Source organism: Kryptolebias marmoratus, linkage group LG17 (genome assembly GCF_001649575.2).
Source record: "Kryptolebias marmoratus isolate JLee-2015 linkage group LG17, ASM164957v2, whole genome shotgun sequence".
NCBI classification, from domain to species: Eukaryota; Metazoa; Chordata; class Actinopteri; order Cyprinodontiformes; family Rivulidae; genus Kryptolebias; species Kryptolebias marmoratus.
In genome coordinates, this window is record NC_051446.1 from 10768532 (window position 1) to 10793926 (window position 25395).

The 25395-nt window shown below is 41.6% G+C and overlaps 1 protein-coding gene across 6 annotated transcripts in view; it reads left to right on the top strand.

Annotated features, from left to right (window-relative positions):
* Positions 1-25395, top strand: part of LOC108235887 (myosin phosphatase Rho interacting protein) — a 52374-nt gene that overhangs the window by 17776 nt on the left and 9203 nt on the right. For 4 of the 6 annotated variants that reach the window (XR_005234285.1, XR_005234286.1, XM_017416186.3 and 1 more), the window contains exons 8-16: positions 6469-6595; positions 10100-10204; positions 13151-13207; positions 13612-13680; positions 13784-13873; positions 14829-14938; positions 16023-16578; positions 17500-17637; positions 20235-22781. Coding sequence is in view for 4 of the 6 variants with exons in the window: in XM_017416186.3 (XP_017271675.1) it covers positions 6469-6595; positions 10100-10204; positions 13151-13207; positions 13612-13680; positions 13784-13873; positions 14829-14938; positions 16023-16578; positions 17500-17637; positions 20235-22781 (3799 nt within the window). In the remaining 2 variants the exon portion in view is untranslated. The remainder of the gene's footprint in view (positions 1-6468; positions 6596-10099; positions 10205-13150; positions 13208-13611; positions 13681-13783; positions 13874-14828; positions 14939-16022; positions 16579-17499; positions 17638-20234; positions 22782-25395) is intronic. The other 2 variants (XM_025005908.1, XM_017416187.2) reach the window with 2 other exon arrangements.

Genomic DNA, 25395 nt, shown 5'->3' on the forward strand with positions numbered 1-25395 from the left:
GTTGCTGTTTTTTAAACTTCTGGGGATTCTCCTGAGACTTCAGGAAGAGAGGCGCAGTGGAAGAAATGCTCTGGATGCCGCGATTGTTGCGCGGAGTAGGACAGCTGTTATCCACCGGAGATTTCAGGCTTTACAGCGCCTTCAGCTGGGGGACAGACGGCATAAACGTTGCAGGATAAGCTAACGCTGTTGTGTATATTCCTACCGTTCGCTCTTTATGCTTGCATCTGGTCACACCGACGACCAATGAGTGAACAGGAGCTAAGCTTGCGCCGCCCATGAAGCAGGGCCGGCCCGGCTGGCCCTACTCCGAAGCAGGGACCAAAGAAGCAGGGACCGAGTGCAAAAAAATGCAGATGTAAACGCTCGCAAAGCGAGCCGAGTAGAGTAGAGCCGGGACCTTTAGGGTCCGTGTGAAAGGGGCATTAGAGACTTTGCTATATTTAGAGCCTCTCTAGTGAGCATTTTTTTAAAAAAAGCGACTTTTTCTGGTGTTTTTTGGAGACTTTTGAAGTCTGACGTGAAAACGAGCATGGTTCTTTCCAACCAGCAACATGTGCTGCAGTGGACCCTCCTCCGTCCCACAGCGCTTACAAGAGGCTCAAGTCCTACTCACATAAAATAACTTTGAGTTTCTCTTTTGGGTCACTTTTGCCGACAAAAGATGAGAGGAACTATGATATTCAAAAGAAAAACAGGACAGCGAGCATAGCTTGTAATAAAATTCAGTCAAAAAAATGTATTTATTTAATTATTTTACTTTAATTCCTGTGTCTGTTTTCACTTTTTTTTTCATCTTTTCTTTGCTGAATTCTGAAGAATATACATCTGGAAGTAACAGCTGAAGTTGTCATAACACAACTGTCTTTAGTAATGGCTTTAAATGTTTGATTTGTGCATAAGTTTGCAGTGATAAACATGATGCTAATGGCGATAGCTTTTCTATGGTGTTCTCAATGTTAAGTTAGCATTTCTGCTAATGTTTAGACAAAAGCATGTGATTAATAAAGTTTATTGGCATACAATACTGTGCACTCTTTATTATACAAGAAAATCTATAATCTGTTTTTCCTAATAAGCCATCAAATTAAAAAAAAACAGACACAGTCATGTCAAGTTGTAAACTTGTGTTCCTGTTTCTGTATTTCATTTTCAGTGTTCTGGATAACATAAGCTTACCAAAGGCCTCCTGTTTTTTGTTTTGTTTAGTTTGTTTTTCTCAAATTTGATAACAGCCTTTATTCCTACACTTGGGTTAGATCACTGGTTTCCAAAGTGTTTTTATTGTAATCCATAAGGGGGCCCAGAAGAAAATCTTTGGGAACCACTAGGTTAGATGATGGTAATGGAAGGTGAAAGTAGAGTGAGGAAAACCTTTGCATTATTCTGCAATGAAAATGGACGCAAGTTTTTCTAATAACATGTGGGTTTATTTAACACTGTTTTTGGACACAAAAAAAAAATCTGTTTATGCAAGTCAGAAAAGCTGATAATGTAGCAGAGTTTTAAAGTCCAACAACTTGTGAGATTGTATGTGCTTTTAATTTTTAAAGAATGTGTCGTCAAAGTAGCAGGGCTTCATTTCCTATCAAAGTGAGGGCACACCGGGATCGTTCCATCTGCTGTGCTCGTTTATATAGCTCCTGATTGACGTTTGGCTACATTTTTACTCCAGTTTGCGCAGGAGTATTTGGAACGCTGCATCCTCTGCAGAATTCCTTGTGGATCAGTCAGTATGGGGAGGATTCCAATTCGATCGGACACATTGCTACAAAGTTGTTGACGTTGTGCTGTTGTGGTAAGCTAATATTCACCAGAGATGCTGCTGAGCAGTGCCCTGCCTCGTAGATTAATTGAGGCATCAAATCAAAGAATCAACGAGTGGAAATGTTCTCAGTTTCTCAGATAACCGAAAAAGCTTTAATCATATAGTTCAGGGCATCCCTACTTATGACAGAAAACCAATACAGGTAGGCAGTTTGAGTGATAAGACCTCACCATCCTCGCTATAATCAACCTCTGATTTAACCTGATGGACCAGGTTAGTGGGCTGCTTTCTTGGAATCTGCTCTCTTCTGACGCCAGGCTGAAAATACGTAAGCCTCTAACTTATCCTTTTAAAGACACGTCTGCACACAAATACACACGCAGTGCAGTGACGCGCTAAGCTTTTGATGTGCTCTCGCAACCGACTGTTGTGCTCCTAATGTGAGCAATGAGGAAAGCTGTGGGATGAAATTAAGACAAAGTGGGATTTGTTGCACTCTGGGCCTCGTCTCGAGTGTGTTTCTAGGAAAGTTGCATAACAGTCACCCCTCCCCTGTCATTTTTATTCCTTCTGATTCAAGGATTCAAGGATATCGGTGTAAGCACAGATTTTATAAACAGCCTACTTGTCTTTTTTTTTATCATTTCTGGTCAGTAATCTGCTTCTTGGCCATCTCCAAAGAGGTCAAAGGTTCTGTAGAAACTGGAGATTGCAACAATTTAAACAAACCCAGTTGACGCGGCAGGAAGGGGGGGGGGTCCTCTTTTTCCCTATGAGAGCCCGTTTCCTGTGCCGTTTGGATCCCTCCATCATTGACTGGCTTGAGCAGAAAAGGAAGAGAGGAAAATGGGTTGAGTGCCACATCAATAAATTTATGACCTCAGTGGTCCACTTGGGCCGGTGAGGGTCTAAGCTGCTCCCATCTTCATCCCTACAATCCCATCATTCTGTAAACAGAAGCAACCCTGGGCACTGAAAGTTGAGTTTTTAACATTTTACCTTCTTACACAGCTACAAAGCTGCCACAACAATCACCAGTTCCACATTTCTCTAACATGATAAAAGAAAATCCTGGAGTCTCATTTAGCGTCACAGTGGAAACATTTGTTGACATTCAACATTTTGGTTGTTCTGTATCATCAAACATGTTAACAAATCGTATCATTTCACTCATACCCCTTTATTTTTTCTTAGTAAAAATGCTTGATTACCAGTGTATGAGTCAGTGGAGGTAAACAGATGATCTAAGCTTATTGTCATTTACTTATAAGGTCAAAGTCAACAAAAAAACACTATAATAACTGCAATAAGCAGTCGGGTAAATATTGAGAGTTTAGAGGTTTTTCTTATGTATTAGTGAGTTTCTTGGAGTCAAATTTGTTTCTGCTTGAGCAAGTTTCAACATAAACAAAGTAAAGACATACAAACAGAAGGCAAATTTGTGAAATGTTGTAGGATTTAAAAAAAAAAAAAAAAATATATATATATATATATATATATATATGGGTTTGATCAATTTGAATTGGGGCAAAAAATAGGTTGTAGGATTTTTATAAAGACTACAAAAACAGGAAAAATAAGTGACAAAGCGTTGCATTGTCTTTGGTTCTACGCTTTTTTTTTGTTTTTTTTCTTTTCAGAAGTAAATGTACTACATTAAAAAATACTTCTAAAATTAAAAATACATCAGGTGAAACTAATGGCAGCAAAAACACTGACGTAAAAACCCTCAGACCTGTCGTTACCATGGGGTCTACGTACTTCTATAAATTTTAGGGTCAAAACCAAATAACTTCCTTAATTCCAAAAAAAAAATGCTTGAGGCAAAAATCTTTGGTTCAATGTTTTATTTAATCTACGTGACCTCTCTATGCTTGGTGGACAGTATTGGTTGGAAACTTTAGGCACCTCACAATTCAGCGACAATGGAGAAAACTTCAATTTGATTATTCATGCATTTTGATTATCATAATACCTAAATAACTGACTTATTTTACATAAAAGTAAACACATTTATATACTTTAGTGCGTAACGACCCTATTAATCTCAAGCTGCTGACAACTATTAGTGTAGATGCTAACTTGGCATTGAAAACACCATAGAAAAGCTGACTAGATCAGCATCATGTTTATCACTGGAAAATTATACATAAAAACCAAATCGGTAATAGAGCAACATCACCAACTTTATAGAGAATTGATTGCTTGAAACTGAACTCCCTACAGACACATGGTCTCAGAGGTTGATATGAAATTGTATAAATAAATCTGAAAGGCTGAAAACATCATTAGGAGCATTAATTAAAATGGAATCCAAATGTTCCTGTCTGCCCGTGTGTTACAGGGCTTTTAGACGTTTCAAAAAAGAAGAAAAGAAAGCTCATTTCCCTCCCCTTTGTTCCCTTTTAAGGACAGCAGCTTTAACAGAAGCGTCCCCAAATAAGGCCAAGTTTTCAGCCAGAGTAACACAGTATTTCCCACTGCCTCTCGACCTCTTCCTCTCTGAAATCCAGATTCCTGCCTCTGAACAAAAGGCCTGTGTGGGAGCATGTCCGAACGGCTGGTGTACTGTGTCACACATTTAGGATGATTGCAGATGGGAGCTCGTGTGTGTAGGCTGTTCTTGGCTTCATTGTCCAGAGCTTATTGTTCACTTGAGAGTAGTGTTTTTTTTTTTTTTTTCAACAAAATCAGTGTTAAAGTAAGATCATCTTATAATGAGAAGGGATATGCAAGCTCGTTATTTCCAACAGTGAAGTCGAGGCTAATAACATCTCTTGGTATAAACTGTTGTGTTTACATTTTAAACAATTGATTATTTTTCTGTATTGAAGTCGTGTAAAAAAACATCTGATTGTTAGAAGACCACGCAGTCAGAACAAGACTATAAATAAGACCATAAAGCCAGATGATAATGTGATTTATTTTTACAGCATACCTGAAACATAAATGAAGTAAAAGATAAAGTGTGTCATATGAAGTTAACCCAAAATCAGCCTGAAGTGAGCAGTAGAGAAAATGTATCAAATCACCATTAAAAACCAAGTACCCTTAATAAAAGTCCATTTCTACAGCTAAAACCATACAGCCTTATTGGTAATATGTAGGGATGGGTTAATTGTTCAACCAGTATTAATGACCTGTTATCGAGCGCTTAAAGAAAATAAGACTGTTTTCTTGAAAAATGAAGATGCAGCAGCAGCAGCTTACTGTAGCCCACATAATAGTATTTTTCATCAAGAGCTCATCTAAATATTATTTTGAAGTGTACGAAGCATCTGTTTACTGAAGTTAAGCAAATATCGTTGCATTTTGGTAAGTGAAAGATGCATATTGGCCAAAAATGAAAAAAAAAAAAAAAAAATCTGCGTTGTATATCAGCCAATGATTGCACTGATTTCTAAAGGCCAACGTCAGCTGTAGAAGAACTCGTACGGGTCGACTTCTAGCCCTGTGTTCGTTAGAATGGGGGAACCAGGGACTTCCTCTGTCCTTTTCTCCAAACTCGCCTGGTGGACTAAGAACTGTGTTGCCTGGGTTTCGGTTTTTTGGTTTTTTTTTTTTTCTTAGTGTTGCTCGGCACTTCCAAGTCTTACAAATCAAACTGTTCTCATTAGATGGCATGGTACAGTGCAGTATGGCTACTTTATAGATTTAAAATGTACGAACTGCTCTTCTCTTTAAACTACAGAAGCTGAGGTTCCTAGCGAGCCAGACTTTACCCATACAGTATAGTTGGTTGATCGAAATCACTTCTTTTCTCTCATCAGTCAGCTGTCTGTCAGCAAGAGCAGACTTATTTATTGAAGTCATCTGCAATTCCAGCTCATTATTTACATTTGACAAACGTCTGATTTTTGTGTACGGGCTGAAAACTGTTAAAATGGCCAAATAAATTCAGGAGCTTGCTTGTTAACGACGAGCAAAGATTTAGGGATTCTGTTTCCTCTGAAAACTGGAGTTAAGCTGTGTTTTCTCGAAGAACTTCAGCTCAGTTTTTGTTGCGTTTTTGTTCGGATGGAGTTGAAGGCAAGTCGCTAGTTTGACTTCTACAACCAGTGTTATTTAAAAATTTCTTGTCATATTAGAAAGCCCTTTTTAATAAACAAACAAAAAAACAAAACTTGGCCCTAATGTGGTGTTCTGAGACGATCACTTTTGTGTTTTGGATAAAAAAAAAAGAACGGATACAAAGGGTCACATTCTGAGTGAGATTTCTGACTTTGGGGTTTGTTTGTTTTTTCTTTTACTTGGAAATTGTACATTTTCAGCTTTTGATTCGCAAATGAAACCCCTCACCAGTTTAGGTGAAACGGTTAAAAACTCAGTTTTCGAAACAGAAACGCACTGTCCAGATGGGAGGCGAAACGTCTTCAGCTACAGAATACAAGTCCGGTTGATTTATTTTATTTTTTAACTTTTTTGGATTTACAGACACAGTCGTTCCACTCTGTAGTAACAGTAAAATAATTTTTTAAAAAAAGCTGATCTCAGAGCTGTGCAGGGGATCTGATCTGATCAGCTTCTCCGAGCAAAGCCAAGCATTTGTCAGATTATTGTGAAAGATTTATTGTTCCCACCACTCTAAAACGGTTTCACATTGTTTAGATATTTGCTCAAATAAATTTGCCAACTGTTTGTGTTTGTGATGCAATAAAATCCTTCCCCCCCTATTCTTTTTTTTCTTTGTGTGTTTCCAGTCGCTCCGGTGTCATTGAGAAGTTGGAGGCCTTGGAGCTGGAGAATCCAGAGAAAATGGAGGTGGAGGAGACTCGGAGTAGTGGAGGCCGACAGGGTCGCAGTGAGCAGAGGCGGCGCTGCAGAGAGGTAATGCTGCTGCATGGAATCCACCGCTGAAGTGTTAAAATAGAAACTGTGACGTTGGTGAGCTGTGATTTTTAAATTGGTCTGTAAAGGGAATAAATACTCGGAGCAAATTCCCGACCCTCCTGTGTCCCGAACTTCTCATCCCTTTTCCTTTCTCTTTGCCCTCTTCTTTCCATCCTCTCCTCCTCTCTGGTCTGCCTTTGTTGTGATTGTAGGTCAGAGGTCAGCTGTGAGTGCTGTATTTTCTTTCTTTCCTTTTTTTTTTCCCCCAGTTTCCATTCTTTGGTGGGATTCCCCTGGTGATAACACTTTCCTTTCCCACCCTGAATTCACTATATTGTCACAAACAGTAAAGCGGTCACTGCCAGACACAGATTGCCCTGACCCAAGGACTCCATCAGTGAGTCGCAAATGAAATGACAGAAACCCATTCAGATAAAGACTATTTGTCAGCTTCGCACTGCACACAAACTTTGAACTCGCAGGTGGTACCAGGGATTTGCTTTTTTTCGCACCATCATCTTTGATTTTTCACCTGAGGCCGCTGTTTTGTTCCGTTTGCTACACGACTATCAGGGCGGTCATGGATAACGACTGTGTGTCTGACACAGGGCGATCCTGGTCCTTGAGGGCCACTATCCTGCATGTTTTACTTGTTTCTCTGCTCCAACACACCTGATTGGAATCCATGGGTGAATAACAGGCTTCTGCAGAACATGAAGAGGTAATTTAACCACTGAATCAGGTGTGTTGGAGCAGGGAAACAAGGAAAACATGCAGGATAGTGGCCCTCGAGGACCAGGGTTGCCCACCCCTGCTCTGGACCAGTTTAAAATACACCACTCAAAGGAATACTCTGATTTAGTGCTGGGCGATATAACGATACATATCATGGGGACGATAGAAAAGTGTCTATCGTGATATATTTTCTTCTATCATCTCTATCGTTTCTATCATAATTGTATCAATGATTCATGTAAATATTTCATAACGTAGGCTACGACGAATGTATTAGTGTTGTCACTTTGCATACATTCAGTTTTTGTAAGTGATAAATAAGAAGAAAAAATAACTATTTTGTGAAGAACCTCTGTTTTGCGACATGACGCTGCTTTACGGCAGCGGCTTTCTGCGCGGCCCGGTGTTTTCACCATAAGTGCTGAAAGATGGAGACGCGTGAAGTATCAAACCAGGGGTCGCAACAAGTAGAGACAGCTAGCAGGCAGCCCAAGAAGAAAGACTTTTACCAAAACGAGGGGGGACGTCTGTGATTTGGTTCAAGAAGTCCGACACGGAGCAACAAAAGCTAATATGCTAACTCTGCTATTACACTGTTTTCTCATCTGACGCCATCACAACAAACCTCTTCTATCACTTAAAGAAGAACCATGAAAAAGAATATTTAACAATCCAAAACGTGCAAGGTCAAACAAGTTGTAAAAGAGCCGGGGAAAGTTGCGAAAAGTAAAACTATAGCCGGCCGAAGATAATGGAGTCTGTTGTCATTTGATACTGTTACGTTGTAACAGGTACATATATATTGCTGCACTAAAATGCAGCAGATCTCATTTGTGAAAGTTCAGTTAAATGTCACTTCGAAATAAAGCTTGAAAAAAGTAAGTAAATTTTTTCATATTTTTCAGAGAATAACTGACAACGTACGTAATTGGGGTATATCGTGATATATATCGTTATCGTGATATAAAATTATCCATATCGTGATATAGGATTTTTTCCATATCGCCCAGCACTACTCTGATTATTTTGAAATGAGATTCTTTGGAGATAACATAACCAGTTAATACCTTTTTTTTTATACTGGCTAGTTTGAATGCAGCTGAGTCCAAAGTAGACTGCTGCCATTTTAAAAACAGCTGCAATCCAAAGTCTTAGAGCAGATCATGCAAACACTATTTCACACACCTTCACACCACTGATTTACTTGGAGGGTTTTTTTTTTGTTATTTGCACAAGAAAATAGTGGCAGCAGCAGTGAGCCTTATCAATTCCGGTGCAGCCTTGGGGTCATGTCTGACAGGAATTTTGAAATGTATCTATGGAAAAAAAACTATTTATTCAGAAACTGATCACAACGGATGGGTTTAATAACAGTGTTCGAATGGATCACTATGACGTTTTAGAGACCGGAGTTCTTTTAGGATGCCAATATCCACGTTGGAAATGGGTTCACTTGGGTCGTATTGACAGCTTGTCCAGATGAAACCATTTCCAACGTGGATTTTGCCGTTTTTAAAGTTTCGTTGTGATCCATGCAAACACTATGAGTCAAACCTCTACATTGCCATCAATTTGACGTTATTTCGACAGAACTATGAAACTTCTGCCTCAAGCTTTACCAAAAACTGCTCAAGCTAGCTTTTTTCACTCGTAAATAACCACTGAATTCTCTTTACACGTGTAAAGTTTTAGAAAATGGATTGCATGAACCACAGTGAAAGCTTTGCGACTGGAGCCGTTTTCAGACGGCAGCAATACACTTTGTTCTGAGCTGACTAGATCTGTCTAAACTGAAACCATTGAAAGAGCCGTTTATGACAGGTAAGATAATAAGTCTTCATAACTTTTCCACACAACCCCACTTCCTAATGACTGGACTGTCTCTTTAGGCAGCAGCTCACCTGGGGTACGGTGCACCTGATGCACAGAAAGTCTCCTACAGCAGACGCTTTACTGCATGTCGCTACTCTTTTTGCTTCGAGTTTCCCGTCATCGTCACTGTGTCTGTCACAAATAAACAAAACGACTTCAAGGCAACTTTGTCAAGAAACCCCCACTGAGGTGCACAAAGCAGAAAACTAGAAATTAAGACAAAGAAAAAGATAATTGGCTAGTGAAAAGGTGCGGTGTAGTTGAATTAAAATATCACATACTATCAGTACAGGTGCTCATCCTGCATCGTAGTCATGTTTAACAGAAGTTCTGCATTTTATGTTGGTTTTTTTTTCTTTTGCTCGTGCTCAAGTCTCACCCAGTTTAGGTTGGTAGTTTGTGAGTTCTTGTTAACAAACAGACGACGGTTACATAATTTCAGCGAAGCACGGTGGAAGAATAACTGTTGACAACAGGCAAGTTGTTGGTTGTTTTTGTTTTTTTTTGTTTTTATCATAAGAAACTCAAAAACTTTGATTTATTATACAAGAAATACAAATCACACGGGTTTCAAATAGCCTGTAACAGCTGTCAGTGCTTTGTTTACACACATTTACCCCATCAAAACAAAAATGTACTCTTCACAAGGCTTTGGGAGGGGAGTCTGCACTTTTCTATGAAGCTGAAGAACAAATCAGCTTTACAGAAGTTCGGCACAAACGTGCAGCTAGAGTAACCCTGGCATCAGTGTGCTTTTTATTTGGACTTCATTAAATTCAATTCATCCTAAAAAATTAGATTAAACAGATTATTACAGCGATATCGCAACACGCATAGTTCGTGTCATGAGAGTTTGGCGCAGAGTGAGTTCACCAGCTATGTCCGTTTGTTCAGGAGCAGAGGCAAGACAACGACGAGGGTCTGGACTTTTCCTCCAGCCTGCCCCCTCTGAGGAGAGCCAAGTCTTTGGACCGAAGGACCACCGAGTCCGTCATGACGGTGAGTGCTCCGCTCCTCCTACGCCTCCTCCAGGCATAGGAGGAGATTCCAGGGCAGACCAGGAACTTTCTGGAGGGATTATTATTGTTGTTGTTGTTGTTAATACGTGGTCTCTGATATGAAGCTGTAGTTTTTAACAACTGCTCAAATGCCGAGTGACGACAGGGCACTAAAAAATCTCAGCTACAACATTCTCAGATGCATTATAAAGCTGTTTTCCTACTTTTTATTTCACCGCAGTAAGATTTAAGAATAAAGTTCAAGTTCATAGTAAAGCTATAAGAGCTAAACAAAACAGTCCAAACAATATCCTGAACAAGAAATTCAGAGAGAAGAGTCCAGTTTGCGTCTTTAGTTCTGATCTTTATCAGTTGCGGTCATTTTCGAACTCTACAAAATCACTGATTTACTGCGGTACCCCCGCACGATCTGATGGGACATTCTTTCTTAGTTTTCACTTGGCCCACGAATATTCCTAAGACGTATCACAGCATCTCGATAACTCCGAATAGAAAAGATAAGAACTACACACATCATAACCAGGGGAGCTTACAAGGAAGGGGGAGGGGGGGGAGAAAAAGAAAAACAACATTACAGCTTTCACCAGTCGGGAGGAGAAGTCATGACAGAGAAGTTATAGAAATCCGACTCCAGCTGGAGCTACGTACTTTATCCACCTGCTCCAAATTCTGTAAAATTGATCTCTTTTGATATTCAGGGTATGGGATAATTTTTCTATCTTGAATATTTCTAAAGCGATATCCAACCACCTTTCCACTGTAGGAGGGGTTGGGTTGAGCCATGTTCTAGTACGGTATTTTCCGGACTATAAGGCACAGTTAAAAGCCTTCAGTTTTCTCAAAAAACAACAGTGCACCTTATAATCCGGAGCGCCTTATATATGTAAGAAGTAATGTTTTAGTACGACTTTGGTAAACTACAAAGCTGCACCGCTCGCAGCATTAAGGCTCGGCGGTGTAGGCGTTTATACTTGACGCTTACATCCGTGCATGTTTTGATTATCTTTGTGATCTCTCATAGAGGGGTCACATAAATGCTGATAGAGGTGAACCAGCTCCGCTAGAGCAGCGAAATCGAACATTTTGAACGGAGCGCAGCGTGCACGGTCCGTGCCAAGTTAGAATAATTCGGAGGCACTGATGCGCCTTATAGTCCGGTGCGCCTTATATATGACAAAAGTTTGATAATGGACCATTTATTGACAGTGTGTCTTATAGTGCGGAAAATATGGTAATGTTTTTCTTGTTGGTCACTAAAAGGGCCTGCAATAGTTTCCTGTCAGTTTTCTGTCTCTTAAATTCTCGTTGTCTATGTTTATCTGTCTTCAGCTGCCCGTCTGCTTCTGTGTTTGACACTGCACAGGTTGAGAGCAGCCATTTATTAAAGGTGTTTGGCTAAAAGGCACCATCCTGCTGCTGCATTACGAATTCATGTTGTCTAAAAGCCGTGTCCCGCTGCGCCGTTATAAAACTCTCGTTGTACTTTTTACGTAAATTAACTTATTATGGCAAGGTTCGTTATTTGGCACCAAAATCATTCTTGAACTACGAAATCTCTTTTGCCATGTGGAAGATTTACGAAGCTGTACCGCGCTGCCTCCCGAAAGCCTTTAAGGCACGAGGAGCCGATGCTGAGCACAAGTGCCTAATAAGTGAACAGGTTTGGATTTGTTCCGATGAGGGCCTGTGTGCTGGGATATTGGAAGGTCAGCGTGTTCGTGATTGTCTGTCTCTCAGACAATGCGCCTCCTGTTCTGTTTGGCTGCAGGATCCAGGGTCAGCAGCAGTGCCAGGGCCTCGAGAGAAGGGAAAGAAGCTGCTGGGTTGTTGTTTGGGCTGAGAGGCCAGATTTAGTTAAGAGAATTAAAGGTTGAGGTAAAAGCCTGTGGCTATCGACAAACTGCAAGCCTCTGGTTGTTTTTGCTCAGACGCTGACGACAGCTACAGCAGCACCGTGAGCTGCTACTGTGTTTAGTAAACCGTGCAAACCAGGCCTTAATGAGTTGGTGGCTTATTTCTGATAATCTTTTGGCCTTGGTGTGAGGATGTGAGGGAAAATCTCCACACTGCAGGGGGCAGTGCCGCCCTCTCCAGGTTATTTGTGTAGATTTTATCCGCATCTGATTACTGCACTCCTTCTTTGCTTTGTGTGCATGGATGAGAGAGAATATCTCCACTTTCTGTAGTCACTGTTTACATGGATATCTGTGTGTGGTGTTCTCACACTACAGCAATATTAAGTGCTTCACCAGGGTTGTTGCTAGAGCTGGTTCTGACAAGAATCCATAAAAAGCAACAAGGAACTGGTTTGTTTTTTCACCGCAGAACATCTCTGCTGGGATACGTTTGATCCTCCCTCTGGTGTTCTCTGAGTTTCTGTGGCACAAAAAGAGTGTTCACAGTGTTTGTCTTGTTGTTCCTGCAAACCAATGCCCGAGTATTGCCAATCTAATCTCCAAATACTGCTTTAAACTCGACTCAGTGTTTATGAGCACTTGTAACGTGATTGGTCGATAAGCTCCATTGGTGAGTCGTTAAGCTCGTGTTATTCCAACGCTAATTTGACTTCATAAATATCTTGAAATCTGTATTTTTATTGTTCTGTCTTAAATTAAGCAGACTAAATATTCCACAGAGTTTTTAAACATGGCGCTCACTAGAGTTGTTGCTTCACTTGTTGAAGCAGAAAAAACGAATCCCGTCCAGGCTCTACTTTTTAGCTGATGGAATGAGTGTGTATTTTTGTGACATTTATAAACCAGTTGTACGAAGAAGTAATCTGCTTAAATAGTTTTTATTGTCAGATCAGGGTCTGTAGTTCTGACGTGACACCTTAAGATCATTCTAAAGAACAGTGAAGTGGTTTGAATATGGGAATTAAAACCACTTCGTTCAACGATTTCTCTGCGTTGTCTTTTCGTTTCAGCCGGATTTGCTGAACTTCAAGAAAGGCTGGATGGTGAAGCTGGACGAGCAAGGCCAGGTACGAAAAGAGATCCATTCTTATAAAACAAGAAATCTAAAACCTGTGAAAATCACTGGAGAAGCGTGATGGTGTCCTGAAGTCACTGGGTAAATAGTCGATTCCAGTTCAAAGAGCTTCTGAACTGTAGCATTCTTTGGCCTTTACAAAGCTGTGGTCTCACTTTAAAGTTTCATCTTCAATAGAGTTAAAAGACAAGGGTGGAGAGCGACGGCTTCAGAGTGGATCATTATGTGACCTACAGAGAGGCAAACTCCTGTAACGTTCACGTAGAGCAGCTTTTATCGACAGCCACGGAGTTCTGGCTGCTGCTTCAGTTTTTCCAACTTGTTTCTTTACACGACTCTGTCTGGACTTCGTGTGACCACGTTTGTCCCTGTGTTTTTGTTGTTGTTTTTTTGCAGTGGAAGAAGTACTGGTTCGTGTTGACGGATCACAGCCTGAGATACTACAAGGATTCAATTGCCGAGGAGGTGAGCGCTTTTGGTTCGCACCGTCGCTTCTTTCCTTTTTTAGTTTCTCAATCCATCTGTGTGATGTTGCTCTGTTCGTCACGTTTTTCTCCCTCCCCCCTAGGCCTCTGACTTGGACGGCGAAATTGACCTGTCCACCTGTTACAATGTGACCGAGTACCAGGCTCAGCGCAACTACGGTTTTCAAATTCACGTAAGAGGCTGGCTCATAAAGTGTTTTGTCTTCCTCCCTAGACTAGAGACGAGTCTTATAGTGACTACTTCAGAGCTTCTGCCTACACAAGCCTCATGTCAGTATTAAAACTGTCTGGCTTCAGTGCAGTTTTCCTTTCACTCAACACTAAATTCAGCAACACACATTGGTTTTAACTAGGGTTGGGCACTGTTTGAATTTGAAGGATTTCAATTACATTTCCCCGTTTCGATTCTGGTTCATAACGATACTCTATTCTGATTCTTCTAAGAGGCAATATATGCTGGAACCGTTCTTCGATTTGTTACACCAGCGTCTTTCCCTTGGACGCTATGGCGACCAGAAGCTGGAGCTCCACGTTCGAAAATTGACTAAACTAAACACGTCACACTACACCCTAACTATAAAATCCAAACTCACTAAATATCACAAATCCCATCACTCACTCCCAAGCTCGTTTATTTTTTATTTTTTCTGGACTTTTGCGCCTCTTTCATCTTCTTCCTGTAGATTTCTTGACGCTAGACTTATGACTTTAGGCCTCATTTTCAAAAAAAAGCTCTAGTTTTCCTTGGCCTATCGACAGGATTTAAACACTGGTGTAAAGTTTGAAGTCTGTACTTTTGACACAAATTGAAACAGAGTCACAGGGAGGGCGCATGTTTCCTTGTAGCGCTATTTAAATCGGTCACGTTGCTAGGACACGCCGGCGCGCCACAGTTCTGTCCATGGCTGCATACACACTTCCTGCACATTCTATGTTGTTGTTCTGCGGCTTCTTCTTCCAAGTATCGAAACTAGGAATCGAAATTTTAAAAAATTTGACCCATTCCGAGAGAAAATCGGCACGTTAGTCCCCGTTCCAATCGATTCTCGAGACTCGATGCCCGACCCTAGTTTCAACCCATTTTGTAAGCATTTTATTTTTCTTCTGGTTCTGTGCTGGTGCGCGTAGACGCAGGAAGGAGTTTACACTCTGTCAGCCATGACAGCCGGCATACGCAGGAACTGGATCCAGGCAGTGATGAAAAACGTCAGGCCGTCCACCGCCCCAGATGTGGCCAGGTCAGCACAAGTCACAGAAGTCCACCTCTCTGAATAAATGTTCTGTTTGGTGTTTTGGATGATAAAACTTGGCCGCCCAATCTGAGGGATAAACATAGATCACGTGATTCTCTGAATGAAGCTGCTCCTCTATAGACCTGAAACCTACGGTGTGGTTAAAAGTGTTGGATTTGGTGACATCATACAAACATGTGAAACTATTTTGATTTTTTTAGAACAAAATTATGTCAAACAAAAGTTAACAGATAAAAGTTTTCTCTGTTAGTTTACTACGATGTGTGATTCCAGATAAAAGAGGATGTTCCCATAAAAATCAGCAATAGTTGTGTCATGCTTAAAAATAGGCCTAAACCTAAACTCCCAGATGGGTAGAACGAAGGTCTAAATGAATAGTAAGAGAAAACTGAGTCAGATAGGTCACTACTACTGATTGAATGGTTTAGTTCGGATAACTAGTCTAAAAACATGCATGTAAGGCTGCCTTCAGGCCCAGGCCTCCCTTGAAAAAGAGATCTGTGATCTCAATCGGATTTCCCTTGTTAAATAAAAGTTAAAAAAAAAAAACTAATGTAATTTTTCATGCTCTACAATGCACCAAAATGCTGCGACTTTTTCGGAAAGGCTGTTTTTTAATGCTGTAAAACATAAAAATGAAGAAAATTAGCAAAGTAGGGCCCAAAACTGATCGAGGACAGCAGTTGACGCAAAACATTTGGGAGATTTAAATTATGAAATTACACCTTGTCCATTGAAATTAGAGCATATAAGGATCATTTATTTTGTAGTGTGACATTGGACAACATCGATGAGCTGAAAACCAAGGGAAGTAAACTGCAGCTGCAGGTTGCAGTGTTACAGTTTTAGTGTCCTTAAAGTCGGCACAGACCTGTAGATGTGAGCACAGATGGAACAAAACTGGATGGAAGTGGGGACTGAAATGATAAATCGCTCCTCTTGTGGCCTTTATGGGTATTATTTATGGTGGCATTGTAGCAGAGAAGGGGCAAAGAGTAAGATTGTAGCCTGATGTCAGTAGGTGTTTGGTTATTATTCGTCATTTATTTTGTGTTTTGCTTCCTTCCAGCTCAACTGAGGATTACAGCTCCTTCTCTCCTCTGGAGAGTCTGGTTAGACCGGACCTCACTCAGGACTCTCCCTCCTCTGAGGCTTCGTCCGCGGAGAGAGAATCCGCTCCGGGTGTGATGAGAAGCAGAGCGCGGGAACGCCGACGAGAAGGCCGCTCGAAGACCTTCGACTGGGCGGAGTTCCGGCCGATAGCGCAGGCCCTGGCTCAGCAGCGAGCGCAGGAGGCCGAGAGCCTGCAGACGGGCAGGGACGAGCCAGACTGCAGCCGGAGAAGAGAGGAGAGGAGGAAGAGGTACGAGTGCGCGACCAGCTCGGAGCACGCCTCTGTTACAGACGCGGGGAGGACAGACTTCGGGGACGGAATCGCACAAACGGACTCAGTTAGTCCCACCTCCTTGGAAAGGCAGCAGAGGATGGAGGACGTAATTGAAGAGCACTGGCGACAGGTGGAGAAGACCCCCATCCGGGAGGAGAGGAGGGTGCCTCTGCCCGGCACAGAGCAGTCCAAGGAGACCGTAGAGCTGGAGCAGCTCCTGGAGAGCTACAAGCAGGGGGTACGTTTGTCTGTTGGCACAGTTTAGTTTAGTTTTCATGGAACCTGAAAAAAATAAAATAAAATAGTTAATTCTTTAGAGAGTCCCTGAATAAAATATATCTAAATATTTATGAAAAACTGTCAATAAAAAAAGGCATTTTAACCATTTTTCAGGAGAGACTGCCTTTCTGTCTTAACAGTCAGATGAATAATATATTTCAGCAAGTTTGGAGATTTTTAATTTTTGCACTTTGTAGATGGTTCCTAAGCACTCCTCTCATGGTTTACCCCAAATCAGAGTTTGACTTTTTTAATTAAAGTTTCGTTATAGCCCAGTGTCAGCTTTCCTGCAGCTAGAGAGGTGATGTTTATGACTAAATAATATGTTTACCAGTTATAGATCCTGGCAGTAAAAAAACCTAAACCTGAGTAATGATGTGTTGCTCGTTTAATGTGAAATAAAATCCATTAGCATTCGTGCAAATTTACAGAGCTGAGGTAATGGGCTTCTTTGGCCCCCATTATTTATTTATTTTTAATTTCCGCACCTGGCAGTCGCTGGGTTCTGTTAACCGTTCTGACAACACTCCAACACAGTGATTTGTTCAACATGTCGCTACGTTTTAATGGCTTGTTTTCTTCTTGGAAGGCGGGAAAAAAAAAAGTGTATTTAGTAGCTTAAGTTGTCAACAACGAGGCGAAGTTGTTAGCGAATCTGCAGCTGATGATGAATAAAAAGGGCTGCTTTGTGTGTGAATTTTATTTCTCGTTTAAAATAAATGAACTCTGTATACCACCTGGTTCTGTTAGGGTATTGTTTGTGCATTTTACTGCAACAAAATAAAAACTCCACTATGGTATGATGATGAGCTAATCCTTAAAAAAAAAAGAAAAAAATGTCAATAATTAAGCGGTGCAACCTTTTTTGGTGCTTCCACAGATGGAGGACCTGAGGTCTCAGTTGGCGAGCTGCCACCAGCAGCTGCGCGACTCCAACACGCACAAGCAGGAGCTGGAGCTCCAGCTGAGGACGGCGCTGGAGCGGGAGCAGGATGTCCGGCCCGGTTACATCTCGCCGGTGAGTCGTCACCTTTCCGCGCCGCTGTGGGGAGGGCAGTGGTTGTGAAACGACGAGTAAAGGAATAAAAAGCGGGAGCTCGTTCTTAGCTGTCGACTAATTTCCATTTCATTTTGTAACCTTCTTTGCATGTCCATGTTAATGATGTAAAACAAACTGACATTGAAACCGAGTCTCCAGGTATGTGCCTTTGCATGGGTTCATTGCATGTCAAAAACAGTGAAAACCTGTTGCTACATCGGCTTCTGCTAGTAAATAATCTCCTTCCCTTTGCGTTAAATGTCTGAACTGTATCTGAACTCATGCTAATTATTACAGAGGTGACTGACAGCTGTGTGAAGCTGACACCCCACCCACGTCAAAAAATCCAGCAAATAGTCTGAATGGTTAGTGCTCCGTTTGTGCCGTTAAAATTTTCGTTTGTGCAGCTTTGGTTTCTGAGATATTAAAAATTATTTTTTAGGTCATTCAGAGTTCACTATCCCCCCCGTATTGCTCCAAAACAAACCAAAGTGGGCTAGTTCGTTAGTGCTCCGTTTGTGCAGGTTTGTGCCGTTAAAACTGTAGTTTGTGCAGCTTTGGTTTCTGAGATATTAAGGGTTGACGGCGACGTCATCGGCCAAAATTATAACTTTCAATATCTCAAAGACGAAAGTTGCACAAACGACAGTTTTAACGGCACAAACCTGCACGAACGGAGCACTAACGAACTAGCCCACTTTGGTTTGTTTTGGAGCAATATGAGGGGATAGTGAACTCTGGATGACCTAAAAAGTAATTTTTAATATCTCAGAAACCAAACCTGCACAAACGGAGCACTAACCATTCAAACTATTTGCTGGATTTTTTGACGTGGGTGGGGTGTCAGCTTCACACAGCTATGACTGTGGACTCAAGAACTGCAGTGTTATAATTGCTAATGAGTTTTTTTTTTTTTTTTTCTTTCATTGCATGGGAGCAGCTCAGCTCTTCTAGACACGACTTTCCACCGCGAGCCAATATCCCCCTAAATTAGGCCGTTATTACTGAAAGCGCTGTGTGAAATGTTCCCGTGACTTTAGAGCCAAGTGTAAAAGCGCTTTGTTGTTTGAGAGACGCTTCTTTGGATTCTCAAGTTTGAAAATGACTGATAAGCCCAGATGAGCCGTTTCCTCCAATCCATGCGCAAAAATTTACAAACCGGACTATTTCTTTACTCTGCAAACAAGGAAAACGTCTCAGCGTTTGCAGGTTTTTGGAGCTACTCCACGCGCTGCAGCTCAAAGACTCTCTCCGGCTGATCAGTGGTCGTTTAGTATCAGTATTAGCTCTTTTAGACCCTCGGCTGAAAATAAGTTCAGCTCAGCCGTCCCACACCTTGTAAAAGAAAAGACTCCTGACCGCAAGAAGAAAACACAAATGTTGTGCTAGAAGCAGACAAACACAAAACACAATACAAATATGAAGCGGAAAGAAATGTTTGAATGCATTGTAACTTTTGCACATTTGTTTACGCCTTTCTCTAAATCCGATAACAAGAGTAGAAAGAAAAGCCAGACCTAAAACATTTAATCACAAAGTCCCATTAAACTCGGAGTAGAAACAGATAAAAGAAAAACTCATTTATCTTTAAGCCTAAACATAATCTTCTCTCATGGTTTTTTATCATGTCAGTTTTGGATTATTATAATTTCTTTTACATTTAGCCATCTAATATATAGTACAGCTCTTTTAAAGTAAATTTTCATTTTCTCATCAATTCATTTTAGTAATATTACCATTTATAATCACTGAAGTAATTGCTTCACCTATTTAAATGTTTGGCTTGTAATTAAATAAAATAACCTCTTGGCTTCTATTCTGGTTATCTGCATGGACATCAAACGGATTTTCTTTTTTTTTTTTTTTTTGGTAATTTTTATTAGTTTTTGTGTATATCATCCATTTGTTATTCTTTTTACCAGTTGTTGTATACACCTAATGTATTTATGGACATAAAGGTACGACGGATTTCTGTGTTTGATTTAACACACAGATGGATTTACCTGAGGAAAGATGCTAAACTACTGTTTACAGATGATTTAAAGATTTTAGTGTTGAGGCAATGCTACAGTTTTTATTTTACACTCCAGTATTTTGTAGCCTTTCTGTGTCTGAGATAAAGCGTTTCTCTGACTTGGTATAATTTTGGAGACTGGGTTATAAAGTTTTGCTGTATAAAAATAATTTCAGTGGTCCGAATAGTACCTTAGATCAGAAACCGAAAAAAATGGATGTTATAAGTACCTGACTTGCTTTAAATCTTTGAATTAGCCTAAACTAATCTTGCATTACTTAACTCATAAAGTAACAATTAACAATTTAATGTGCATGCTTGTTTGTGATTAACTAACCCCGGGCAATTAATTTCTTTTTTTTTCTTTCCCCAATGATATGGAATTTTTTAGACTTTTTTTTTTGATTTCTTTAATGTTTTATTTGAAATATTTATGTTGAAGTCGTAGCATTTAATTTGAAATGACAGCAAAATGATTGGTAGCTAGAGCTTTAAAATTATTAGCAGGCTTTGTGTCTCCCCTGCTGTATGTTTAACCAACTGTCTGGTCCCCTTTTCCAAGCTGGAGCATCCTTTGGGTCTGGAGGCTGATGTGACGCCCCAGACGAAGAGGTCCGAACCGGTTAGTTCTCAAGCACGGAGTTTAACAAAGAAATACCAGGAGACCAAAGAGCTCCTGAAGCTGCAAGAGCTGAAAAAGCGCAATATGCAGGCACAGCTTGGCCTCTCGCTTTCTCACCTTCCCGACAAGGAGCCTAACATTTCTGAACCCCAAAATCCCTCCACGCTAGAAGGCCCCGCTCCTGAATTTGTGCAAAAAACCGTTAGCTTCCTGCTTCAGGACAGCTCGGAGGCGATCCAAGAGCTGGAAGATCTGATAACCGACGAACCTCTGACCCTGGCTGAGCTCGGCAAAGTGCTGAAACTCCACAGCTGCGACCAGAATCCCGCAGGAAAACGGGAACTTCAGAAGCTTCTGGAGACGTGGAAGTGCCACCAGGAGATCGAGAACGAAACCCTAAAAAAGAGTCTGGCCCGAGCAGGAGAGAGCATACGAGAGTATGAAGCCCGTCTTCTGACCATGGAGGACATGATAGGGAAAGTTCAGAAGCAAAGTTTGGAAAGCCTGAACAGCCCCTACGGCCCCTTGTCCACAATTGAAAAGCATTCGGAGTCAAACGACGCGGCTGTTGGGTTGCTCTCGCAGAAGGTCGAGCTTTTGACGGGCGAAAACGGCGCGTTGAAACAACGATGCCAGGAGATAGTGAATCAGCTGACCGAGGCCGACAGAGAAATCGACCGACTGAAAGCCGAGCTCGTCAGCCAGCATGGCGGCAAACAGCACCATCTTGTCGCGGAGGAGCTGAAAAGACTAAAGGCGGAACTGGCTGAAAATCAAGCCAACGCCATAGACCGGGAGTACTATGAGAGAGAGCTGAATGAGAAGTCGTCGAGGCTCCATGAAGCCTTAGTTACTTTGGAGGAACTTGGCAGCACCCTGAAAGACACTGAGAAGAAGCTGCAGCTGAAGGAGGCCACACTAAGAGGTCTGGGCTTCCAGGGAGAGGACGAGGACGAGGCATTCCAGCTGGAGAAGGAGCGCCTCAGAGAGCTGCTTGAGACCTCAAAAGCGAGGATTTTTGAGACTGAAGCAAGGCTCCAGGCGACAGAGCAACGCTGTCTGGAGCTAGAGGCTAGAAACGGTGAACTGCTCACCCGAAATCAGGAAATTGAGAAAGTTGGCAGAGAAAAGCTCGCAGAGGCAGAAAATGAAGTGAGGATGCTGCAAGAGAAGTTAGAAAGGAAGACGAGTCAAGACGAACAGAATGATAGCGAGAGTAAAGGGGTAGAAGAGAAGCCCGTAGACGATAAAGGAGTTTTTAAGCAAGTGGTAGATGAATTTGAGGCGAGGTCTGAGGCGTTGGGTCAAGTCGTAGAGACATTAGTAAAGGTAGACGTCAGTGTAGACAGAATGCTTGGTAATTTGAAAAGCACTTTTTTTGGCTCTCCAAAAGAAGAGCCAGTTTGCGTGAGAGGAAAAGAGATGAGATCAGCGTTGGAGTGGGAGTTCTGGAGCCAGCTGTTGAGCATTACCGAATTAAAATCTGATGAAAGCCGACAGATCAGTGAACTGGGTTTGGCGGACCTTATAACGTCACAGAAGAGCCTGCTGCTCTTGAACAAGACAGTTTGTTTGCAGGGAGAAGCCGAGAGGGAGACGGCGGTTGATTTTGCAGCAATGTACGGCTGGCTCGATGACGAAACGCACGCTTTGATTCTTCAACGGTTAACACAAACGTTGAGGGCGAAGTCTCACGATCTGAAGCAGATTGCTTACAGTCTGAAAATGGGCGACGATGGCGAGCTCCTGTCTTTGGCTCGAGCAGGCTTTGGACCTGGGCGAGAACAGAAACGGTCGTGGGAACACCTTCTTGATTCTCTCAAGGAAGCGTGCATGTTGTATGAAATCATTAGACTGAAAGTCCAGCATGAAAAAGAGCTGAAGCAGAGTCAGTCACAAGAACAGATAGGGACCCCAAATTGCTCTAACTTGAAAGAAGTTGCGAGTGATCAGTCAGAACATGCTGCAGGGCCCCTAACTTTGACTCCGATCGAAGGAGAGCCAATGGACTCTGTGGATAAAACCACTGAACTTCATGATATGGAAGTCAGACACACAAAGGAGTTACACGATGTCAAAGACTGCTACGAGCAGGAAGTGGAAAGGTTGAGGCTGGAAATCAAAAAAGCCAACGAGACACTTCGCCTTCATTCAGAAGAAAACCTTAAAGAGATCGACTCGCTGACAAACCGCATGGAGAACCTAAAAACCAAGCACGAGAGCGAAAAAAGGGACCTCATGGCGCGATTTGACCGGGAGATGGAGGAGCTGGGGGGCATGATGAGTCCAGCGGGGCCCGAGAGGAACGGGACGGACGAGCGCACGGTGCCGGGTCGCCCCTCAGCCCAAACCTCCACCCTGCGGGAGCGCATCCAGGAGCTGGTGAGCCAAGTCTCGGTCATGACCGAAGAGATGAGGCGACGTGAAGAGCAGGGTGACGTAAACACTCTGCGGCTGAAATACGAGCGAGACCTGGAAAACTTTAAGGTGGAAGCTCTCCTTGTCCTTTGCCGTCCTCCCATCTGTGATGCCTTGTTTTCCTTTGTGGCATTCCCAGATCTCCTCGTTTCCCCAGCCTAACCTTTGTTCCTAACCCCGGTCCCCCTTCTCTTGCTCTTCGTTTCGTAAACCACTTTACCTCCGGGTTGCATGGAAACTAACCACCTTTAGGCTTTATGCAATCGTCGATTCAGCTCTAGTTGTGTTTTGAGTTTCGTCACCATTACATGTAGAACTTGGAGTAACTTATTGAATCAAACATAAGAGAAGGCACCAGCTTCTTTTAGGCTTCAAGACGAGTTCTATTCATCTTTAAAATAAGTCACACTACATACTTGCATCTTATTACAACCTAGGCAAACAAAAATTAGTTTACAACATGCTGTAAGCTTAGCTGAGTGTACTGACTGTTAAATATCTGTTCCCCATGGCTTTTCCCTACTAACATTGTAACTTAATGCCCCGCTTTCACTAAATGAAGATGTTTCAGTTCTTTGACAAAGTAATTTAACCCACTTGCTAGCGGTTCCTAAAATCTTTAGCTGTCGGCAGAAAATCGTCAACTCACTCGTCGTGATTATTTTCAGTCCGTTGCCCATTTTGTCGTGAATTGGCTCAATTTAAGATAAAACCGAATTGGACCAAGGTTCAAATCGACCTTTAGAAATAAACGCCCAATGGCGCTGACAACCGTTTGCCGAGAAAGGTCCAGGAAATGGCTAGGAAGCTGAGTTAATTATATTTTGTCAAAGAACTGTTCGATTATCTACCGCTCAGAATAAAAGGTTGCTTTATCTTGTTTAATTGCACATTTTCTCACTTACCCTTTAAATTACTTTTGACAAACAGATCATTTAGATCATACGGAGGGTTGGTTTTGAGACGCATTACTATTTTTAGCCCTCTGTGTCTCAACACTAAAAACAAAAAAAGAACTTCAAATTTAAGGTGTTTGCATAACTGGACACAAAGGGGTACGTGGGAAAGTGTGTTTTGAGGTAACTGACCTTGTTAGATTAAACACAAATTATAGATTTTGATTGTGTTTATAAAAGGAGAAAAAAAAAAGTTGGGAGTTATTTTTTGTGCCCTAAATCTATTTGTTACTCTTATCCTAAACAAGAATGAATCAATGGGTGCTTTTTTGAAAGAGTAGTTGGACAAACTAGCACATTTAAAACAACAGAAGTTGACCAAAGTGCTTTACAATTTAGACGAACATTAAAATACACCAAAAGAAAATGGAAAACGTGACGTCAAACCATCAGCTTCATTCGGTTCTCGTAGTCTGCGTGAATCAAAAAGTCTAGGAAAAAGTGATGAGTCTGAAGCAGAGGTTTAAAAGACTCAACAGTCTCAGCAGGTTTGGATATGAAGAAGGAGATGATTCCAAAGATCTAAAGCAGATCAAAAAAAAAAAAAGCAACAAAAAACAATCCCATTTATGTTTGAATGTAAACCTCGGAACGTCTGAGAAAAAACTGGTGGGTAGACCGGAGTGCTCTGATTGGTGAGCAGATGTTAAGGTCATACATGAAAGGTCGGAGGTGTTTCTCCAACAAGTGGAAATGATGCATTCGTTGGCATTTCTTGTAGAATGGAATAAAGGTGAGAGTCAAAGGGTATGTTTGCTGTTTATACGAGGGGAAAAGAAAAGAAATCTAACGAGTTATAGTTTCATTGCTCAAAGCTGCTCGGTCTGATGTCAGAGCAGGAAGTTTGTACTTATCCCCTGTTGGTGGGGGAGGAGGAGGGGGGGGGAGTTCTCAGCCTCTCCTTGTAAAAAGAGAAGGTTATTCCTGTGAAAACACACTGGACCTCCATTTCCCCCCCCCGTGTGTGTGTGTGTGTGTTCAAGGAGAAGGGACGCAGACCGGAACTCAGCCTTCGAATGAGTAACAGGAAGCGAGACTAGGTTCAGTTTGTGAAAAGAACTTGATAAAGTAACCAGAGATAAAGACAATACTTTTATTTGTCTTGAACGTACAGAGATGGTAGTTTGACTTCACTCTTGTACTGAAAAAACTTGCCCAGTTGTTTTCGTTTTTTTTTTTATTAGTTCATAAACGTATGCCGATTTTTCTAATAAAGATGTGACCAATAGCTGGATTAAGGTTCGTACACCAGCTGCAGACTCCACGCGCTGTTTGGATTCAGGATCTTCTAACAGGAGCTTGGATGTGAACAGGAAGTGGCAGCTGGAACCCAATAGTGCCGAAGCGTCGACGTTTAACCGTCCGATTGTTTGATCGTCCTTCTGCTTTCGTCACAATTTAAATAAAAATGCTGTACGTCAAAGCACCCATCTCGATCGGGAGGTGTTCTTTGACTTTTAGTAGCCGTACATCGAAATGTGCCAAAAACAATGCAAACGATTTCCACTTTGGCAACAAACTTGTGTACACATCTTGTCAGCTTCAATAATTACAAAGTTAAATCCCTAATTATTGTTGGACTTTATAAAAGAAGGTTGATGCATGTTGGAGTTTCAGCCAGTAGCAAGCATTAGCACCCTTCAAAAACTTTTTCCAGGAGTTTCTTAGTGAAAATAATTTGTGTTGGCTTAGATAAGGGGGTGAGGTTTGTTGCTTGTTTACCCCGT